This window comes from Pterocles gutturalis, unplaced genomic scaffold, assembly GCF_000699245.1.
Source record: "Pterocles gutturalis isolate BGI_N339 unplaced genomic scaffold, ASM69924v1 scaffold44668, whole genome shotgun sequence".
NCBI classification, from domain to species: domain Eukaryota; kingdom Metazoa; phylum Chordata; class Aves; order Pterocliformes; family Pteroclidae; genus Pterocles; species Pterocles gutturalis.
In genome coordinates this window covers 1-8,740 of record NW_010119617.1, presented here as the reverse complement: position 1 = coordinate 8,740, position 8,740 = coordinate 1, and the positions used below count along the sequence as shown (strand labels likewise).

The window sequence follows — 8,740 nt, the reverse complement described above, 5'->3', positions numbered from 1 at the left end:
TATGAATTTATACCATTGTGTAATTTATTTTTGAGATTCTGATAACACAAAAGGACTTCAACTGTGAAGTTTTTATAATCAAGAATAATAAGTGAGAATTAATTATTTTTACTATAGCAAATAATATGAAAATCAAGCAGTATAGTATACACACTATTTAGGAATGAAATTAGAAATCACTGTCTCTGGACTCAGCTCTCCCACTATGACCACAGTAGTTTTGTCAGTATTTGACATTAACAAAGATGCATCTCACTCAAGGCAGTAATTAAGTTCATTAACGTAAAAAAATTCAATTTCTATAAACATTCGGACCATTCAACATCTTCCTGGCTTTGAACATAAGTCCATCAGGGTTAGTCATAAATATACTTAAATTTTAGACTGTGTGTCCCTATGTATCAGCAGGATCAACATCCTTCAATCTTTGCTAATTCCACTTTACAGGCCAATGCTCTTATTAAAGTATTTGGTTCTTAAAACAAACAGACCCCAGCAGGCTATACAGACAGCAGTGACACCATTCAGCAGCAAAGACACAGCCCATGCTGCGGGGAGTTGCATGTAGCTGCTTCTGTAGTGAAAGCTGTAACACGCATTCTCGTTGTTTGATTACCTGAAAGATCCTTGATTAGAGTCTTCCCCGTATGTTGAATAGATTAAGTCAGAATCTTCTTTGCTTATGTTGGCAAATGTAGAATCGTACGTCGGAGCATAGGAACTATAGGGTCCGTAATTCAAGTACGTCACTAAGGAATAACACCAGGACTAATTATTACCTCTGATATGTGTGTATCCGATAAAAATGAGATGGGGTAGTAAAACTATCCCCCAAAATAAACTTTTAGGAACATATTTCTTATGGTGAAAACAAGCTTTCAAAGAATACCATCTGCTCACACTGTAACATCTCCATCACATGCATTTTTATTTACAAACGTTTATTAACAATACTGTATGCCTTAACACAATAAGAAAATTCTGTCTGGTGCAGGTAATGGTTCTCAGGCTCCCTGCTATGCTCTTTCAAAGGTAACAAAAACCTTTAGCTATCTGGTACACTTCCTCTTCTCAATGTAGATGAGCATTTTGTTAAATATGCCTCCCCTTTTGTACATGTAAATTAAGCTAGATGTTGTGGTGTGCTGTTTAGCTGTGTGATAGATATATGCAATAATGTTCTTTCTAATTTAAAAAAAAACTTAGTTCCAAACTCTTTTTGTGCTAATAATGAGATCAACATACTTTGTTATGTGAGGAGGAAAATTTACATCAAAAAAAATTAAAAATCAGCACTTGCCTGGAGTAACCTTGTTTCTTTTATCTTCTTTGAACCCTTGTAATGTATTAACTCCCGACTGAAGTCTTCCTGCTGTCATACCCAGCTTTACAGGGCAGTAACCTGGTTCTGCAATAGGATATATCCAAATACAGAAATCATGAAGGCATGGCTAAGTGTCATAGGAAGATATCCAAACTCATTTAATACTTGTAGCCAGAAACTTCAGAATAAGCAGGATATGACTCTCAAAGTGTGTTTTCCTCTCCAAATGCTTCACACTAAAGACTGTGTATAGTCTTAAACATGAACCCAGACCAATTTAAGTGGGAACACCAGTTAAGTATGTAAGTTTGAACCTAAATGTTTTCACTATCAGTCTTCCTCCTTCCTGTCCTCCCCAAACAGAGGCTGCATCATTAAAGAGGATCTGATCTTTAATCCAGATCTTTATCAGACTGTAAAGAAGCACTTGGTTCTGGACCAGCATTTGCTGATCTGCCCAGCACAAAAGCAGCACACCAGGTAGGTGAAAGTGGCTTGTTACCTGGCCCGCGCCACCTTACCTCCTGCAGTAAGGTCAACCGGATTGAGAAGGCCCAGAGTTGTAGTACCATCGGGTTTTCTTCTTTCAAATTCACACTGAAATCAGATCAGACTATTTTAACCTACATATTAGTTGAAATCCAAGGTCCTTAAACTAACAAAAACATCCAATGAAGCTGTCCTATCCATAGGAATCAGAAAGGTATTTGGAAAGATCAGACTCAGAAGGGAGTGATGCTGTTTTTTATTTCCCCTGTTAACTTTCTTATTGGCATTGTCATGTAGAAAATTAAATGGCCCCAGTATCAACCAAACCGGGTTCCTTCTCCTAATAACCTTTGATCGGATAGGTGGCCATTTCAGAACTACAGGGTTTTTTGCAGGTCAGATCTAAGATATTTTCTTGAGACTCCTACTATTCATCCCTTTCTATTACTTTAGCTAAATTTTCTGAAAATATTAGCTAAACTTACTCTGCTGATGAAATTCAGCATGCATTCAGCTGATAGGCCTTTTTTTAATCTTACCACGTTTCACAGATGATGAGTTGTGTAAAATGGTGTAAACTGTAGTGAAAGCATGCCTGGAGTCAACTGACATAAGATGCCAAGTAAACGTGGCTTATGAAAAAGTGAAAGGATACAAACACACAAAGATTTACCTGGCTGTTTGCAAGGCGTCTTGTTAACTTTCCTCCAGATTCTCTAACAATACGATCAATCTGCTCTTGTTCCCTTTCCAAGCTGTTACTGCATAATTTGTCTTCAAGTAGATCTTTGTCCTTCCTGTGAACAAAACCCACACAACTTAGTCACCAGCTATTTAACAGACAGATTTAACAGACACCATCTGGCTAAAAATCATGAAAGGATACAGTGAAGAAACTGTTTTTGCCAACTATGCAAACTGGTTTTGTAGACAAAACAACTGACAAAAAAACCCCATTTGATACTCCTGTATTTACTATAGCTGGGGAAAACATGTGACAAAGATTTATATCAGCAAATGCTTTTTTATGTTAGTAACTGTAAAGGTCTCTGTGTTTAGCTTACTGCAGCCATGCTGATGTCCTAGTTTAGCATGCTGGCAGATTTTATGTCATCACTCCCACAAACCTAACAAGGACATTTTTGGTAAAACAAAATACTAGATACTCTGAATTTCAGCATCTGCATTTTCAAATCTGAAGATAAAGTCACTAGTATTTCAGAACATTGTAAGGATAAGGACAACGTATAGATATTAAAAGATATTTCAGGAAGTATATGTTCCGTAGCTATGCATGTACACATTTCAAATGCAATTACAAAGCAAAAAAAAAAGTGGTACTTGAAATTGGCTTTACAGTTATGTGTACCAAAATGTTGAAAAGGTTATGTTCGCAAGCTTTCTCCAAAACAATAGTACTTATGTGAAATAGACACTAAAATAGAAAATAATTTAAGGAATGGAGTTGATGAGCAGTACAGGGTTACCTACATAAAAACCAATGGTATCATAAAAGATTCTAAACATATTTTTGGTATACGAGGATGCTTTACATAAATGATGCTCCCTTGAGATGAAGAAGTCTTAGTGTATATGCAGTACCAGAAAGAGAGAAACCCACATCCGCTGGTCCCTAAAAGTCATCTTATTTCAGTTGCACTTAAAGGGTGTATCCTGTCATTGTTATTGAGCTAATACTTCACTTTTTGTGTTCTTTGCCTGGTGTTTTGAATGCTTTGGTGTCACCATCCACAGGTTCTCCTTTGTCCTTCCCAAGACCGTTTTCATCTTCCCCAGTTTGCTCCAGTTCTGTCTTGTCCTTCTGCTTCCTTGTCTTCTGCAGGTCAGCCATGAATTCTATACTTTGTTTCAGGCTCTGAATCCTCTCCTAAAAAACACCATAATCCTTTTATTTGCTACTTTAGCGAGTCTTTTCCTAACCTATCCAGAGAGGATGATTTTATTTCAGTTCTTTCCTTCTTACACGAGCAAGAGGCAGTTTAGAAAATGAAATACTAAATGCAAATATTTCTTCAATAACTGATCTGGTAGCAGTATGAAAGCATGAGTCTTGCAACAATGTACTATTTAAATTCCAATATGCAAGCATTTGAAAAATACTAAGCAAGTTTTTATTAATTTTCATGAGATCCCTGTAAGAAAAGTGGAATGAAAGAGGATCAAAAAGGAAGAAGCGATTTTTTTAATATTTTGTTTTGTATTTTCTATTACCTGGCTAAGTATCTTCATCCCTGAGTGCAGCAGTTTTTTTGCAGCTTTGTAGTAAATGGTGTCTGGTTTGTTGTAAATCATTGCATTAGTACACATCAGTTTGAAGTTATCCTGCACAGACATTAATAATTTTGGAATGACAGTTAAAATTTTATAGTATACTGCATTGTTGCAAATGCAGTGTCTTGAGCTTTAGGGAAAAAAAAACTTCAAAGAACATTTTAAATTAATAAATTTAAGAAATCAATTTCATTAAAAATTTAAACAGAAATAAGTATGTAAATTAGATTCAAGCCTCAAAACTAGCACCCCAATAATAATTTTGAAAGTATTCTTAAGTGTTCGGTATTGTTTGTAGTTTTTAAAGTTTTAACCTTAGCTAAAATTACCCACTACCCTGACCAATCAGCAGTCATTAAAACAAAGTGAAGCAATGTAGAAAAGACAATAAAGCTAGCTTTAAAAACAGAAAAGCTGCAATTCAAAGTTAAATCGTTATAAGGAATATGACAAAGTTTCAGTTACAATGAAGAAAAGAAACGTATGCTTGTTTGAAGTTCATGTCTTGAATGACTGAGCTGGAAACTTCACTTCTATGCTCACTGCATACCTCTACAGGTAGGTATGTTTTATCACTTTCTCAGCTATTTACAAAGACAAAAAGTTAAAATGAAAAACTAACCAGAAACAGCTGAGACAACAGGGAATATTCTTAAGTTTTGGAGCTTTAAAGAAGAATGTGTAAAATAATACAACCAATACTATTAACTAACATCTGCCTATGTTCAATTGTTAACTACACACATTTAGCCCAGTAAAGAACTAGAAAGTATTTCCACTGAAGAAAACAAAACTAAATGAGCCCTCATAACTTGTAAAACCTTTAGGGGCCTTCAAATCCACTCTTCACGCTACAGCATGGGGTTAAGAGGTTGCTGCCACAGAACTGAGCTCATCTTGCCTTCACCAGCTGTGGATCTACATAACTAGGTGAGTCTGGCTAGCACAGAGGTGACAGGAGGCAAATGATGAACTCCTAACAGGCAAAGCCAACAAATCCTCCAGACTTGTTTTCTGAGAGGCAATACATTCAAAAAAAGAGAGCAGCCTGACAGAAATGCTAATGTTTTCATTGTTAAGTAAAGATGTAAAATGACACACTGAAGGACAAACTGACAGGTTCTCTTTAATCCTGCATAAAACCTGAAAGCATCCACATCTTTTTGAGATGCCAGGAATGGCAACAAACCAGAAGTGTTTTCTCTTTCACTTCCAGCACTTATTGGCTCACAAAAGTTCAACAAAAAACATTTCTTCAGGCAGAAGTACTGGTTCTTTTGCATCTTCATATTCTCCTGAAATACTAGAGCTCAAGTCAATGCAGCATAACACTTCATTGTAGTCAAAACAAAATCTACAGAATTACCTTTAATTCTTCTATGGACTGGTACCCATTGTTCTTGATCTTCTCTTTCATGGTACTAAAATCCATTGGGTTTTTAATGATCATGGAATAGCCAGGGGCAATAAAGTCAGTCACAGGAAATGAAAAGAAAGAACTTGGATCTTTTCTGTTAAGAAATGAAAAGACAGGTTTTTATGTTTCAACTTATAATAAAGAACATATTGAACTTGGAATTAAACAGAAAGGAAAGGACTAAGTTGAAAAGGAATCAAAAACATAAAGCTAGAAGTGGCTTGCATCAGCAGAATCTTTCATTTTTGAAGGTTGACAAGATCCCATATCCAAACCCATATACAAAAGAAGTGCTACAAACATATTTTTTAAGTTCCTTCTACATTTTCATAACTTGTTGTGTTCCCAAGAAGACCAAAAAAAAACCCTACCTTTTTTTTTTTTATTTAAGGTTTTGGCTTTTTGAAAAGTGGTTTTATAATAATTAAGTCACTGAAAAACAAAGGGAACAAATGTCATAAGAATATTCACTTGTCATTCATCACTTACTCTGAAATTAACAGAGGGAAAGCTTGTTGCTAAAAGTTGTGATAGAAGGTGTGTATTTATGATTATGTGCACATATTCTGCAACACCTGTGGAACACTTGCACAATGGCTTCCAACTGAGAGGCAGGATTCAAAAGCAAAAGCGGATTCTGCTTTCTGTGTGCGTGCAAAGGTAGCCAAAAAAAACCACACACACTTTGATGGTTGGTAGACACCAAGGTCTTAAAAATTTAGGATTAACAGAAAACTCATGAACAAAGCTGCAAGCTTAATCTGGTGAGACAGAGAAAGATCACAGAATCACAGAATGTTAGAGATTGGAAGGGACCTCGAAAGATCATCTAGTCCATTCCATCTTTCAACCACTCTTCTACTGATTTTCATAAAGTCAAGAAAGAATACTGTAAACCACTGACCACTTGAAAGAACTGCAAATTCTGCAAATCTGATTGTTTTAATCAAAAGATATTTGGTTAATAAACAGTAAGAGAATATGGTTTAAGTTTTCAAGTGTGTACTTCCTTTTTATGGTAAATAATGCTAACTCCATTCCATCTTTCAACCACTCTTCTACTGATTTTCATAAAGTCAAGAAAGAATACTGTAAACCACTGACCACTTGAAAGAACTGCAAATTCTGCAAATCTGATTGTTTTAATCAAAAGACATTTGGTTAATAAACAGTAAGAGAATATGGTTTAAGTTTTCAAGTGTGTACTTCCTTTTTAGGGTAAATAATGCTAACAATAGAATAGGAGAACTCAAGGTAAAATAAGTTTTGGCAAGTTCGTTCCACACTCTTGTGCCTCTCGGAAAAAAGGTTCTTGTAATGAAAGCATCTCATTATTGGAAAATTGTCCTATTTCTTAAAGTTTTTTAAAAGTACATTAAACTCGAAACTGGAGGTGTTTACAAGACGCCTAAGCTGCAGACAAGTTATAAGTATGCATTCTTAAACTAGTATTTAAATTCCTAAAATAGCAGCAATATATTTAGCAACAATATTTTCACTCAGCTCTTTATATGCCTCTTCCCTTAATGTATGTTATTTTAATTTCATAGCTCTGAAAGCCTATAGCACAGACATTTACCTCTGCAGCTGTCTCATGAGTTGATTCAGAGCTTCCTGCAGTGGTGTCTGCTCCACCTCTAGACCAAAAAGAAGTAGGGGGGAGAAAAGGTGTGAACAAACTGACTGCAAGAGGGACTAAACTTCCAAGATATTAGAAATTAACTGAACAAAACTGATGCAACATGAAAATTCATCATAAATTCAAAGAATACAATGGCAAAACCCACGACATATATAGGGGATCTACTTTTCTCATTGGCCTCACTTGACATTCTGCTCACTCTGACATAGTTATCAGGTACCATCCTGCAAAAGAAGTATACAGGAACATAATTTCAAATATTTCTGTGAGACAGGGAAAAACCCTGGGATGGTAAAAAATGTCAAGTCACTTGAGATTAAAAAAAAACAAAACAATAAAATGTGAGTCAATTAAACAAAACTAGAATTAGCAAAAGAATACTGTTTTCCTACCTTCCTGTTTTGATAAAGTACTTGTTAATGGTTTCTCTGGTGGCAATTCCAGTCTGATGGGGGTCTGACATTTCATTTCCTGTTCTCCCTCACTGTCCGCATGGTCTCGATCTCGTTTCCTTTTATCCTCCTAGAAAGAGAAAGCTTGTTGTAGAAACTTACGAGAACCTGCAAAACCAGCACTGTTACTGTACATAATTCTCTCTGGATTTTTCAAAACAACCACACATAGTTTTAAAAAAGATAGTAGTTTGTAAGCCTTTAAAAACTTTGTACTCTTTAGGTACTGTCTCCATCTGCTGGACAATAAACTAATTCAGCTATACAATGCAATGTATCAGAATTATTTTTTAAAATGTGACAGACAGCCACTTATAGCATGCTGACAGAAATGTCTCTGCACTGTTACCTGCCCAGAGAACTGTCTCCAGTGAAGATCCTAAGATGATTTTTGAAGGTTTTAGAAAAACTAGTAAGAAATAGTAAGGAAAACTAAAGTGCTTCAAACAAATGTGTTATGATTACTTATCACATTAAGAACTGCCAAGAGGGAAATTATTTTTTTCTTTTTAATTAAAAACTTGTAAAGTCTTAATTCTGTTTTATATAAATGTATTTATTTAGACACAGAATTTTTCTCTCCTTTTTTAATTTTCTGTGCTCTTATGCTTGCCAATGTTTTGAAAGATGAGAAATTTCAGATTACTTCATTCTCCTTTTTCTAGTAAAAGTACCTGAAGAAAAGGCATCGGCAAAACTAACACACTGAGTTTGAATGTATTCCCATTTAGAGATACAAATTACAGTGACATCTGCTCACCTTTTGATGTGAAAACTAAAGAAAATTGAAGGTTTTTTTTTATTTTTTTGCTAAAATGCACTAGCATCAGTACATACCTTAACTTTTCTCTTTCTTTTCTCCTTTTCTTCAGGAACTTGTTTTTCTCCTTTCTTCCTCTTTTTCCTTTTTCTGTCTTTGTGTTTTTCATGTTCGGATTTGTCATCGTAAGAATCCAGTCCCGCATTTCCAGTTGAGAGTTCGGCAACTTCGCTTCCTCCGACTTTCAGCACTAGCTTCAGGGGCTTTTCTACATATTCTTCACACAGCAGAGACACCGCCGGGTGAGTGCCACGGAAATACTCTCGCGTTCGGCCTCCACACCACCGCACACGCTGCCCGCGTT

General features: G+C 35.6%; 1 protein-coding gene across 1 annotated transcript; it reads right to left on the bottom strand.

Moving 5' to 3' along the window:
• Positions 1-616: 616 nt before the first annotated feature.
• On the bottom strand, positions 617-8,698 carry BRD7 (bromodomain containing 7; the record flags this gene model as incomplete). The annotated part of the gene is made up of 10 exons (XM_010076624.1): positions 617-749; positions 1,301-1,408; positions 1,846-1,921; positions 2,487-2,610; positions 3,517-3,701; positions 4,046-4,156; positions 5,472-5,616; positions 7,102-7,159; positions 7,557-7,686; positions 8,454-8,698. Coding segments are annotated over 10 exons (1,315 nt in total), but the record flags the coding sequence as incomplete, so codon positions are not given.
• Positions 8,699-8,740: the final 42 nt, after the last annotated feature.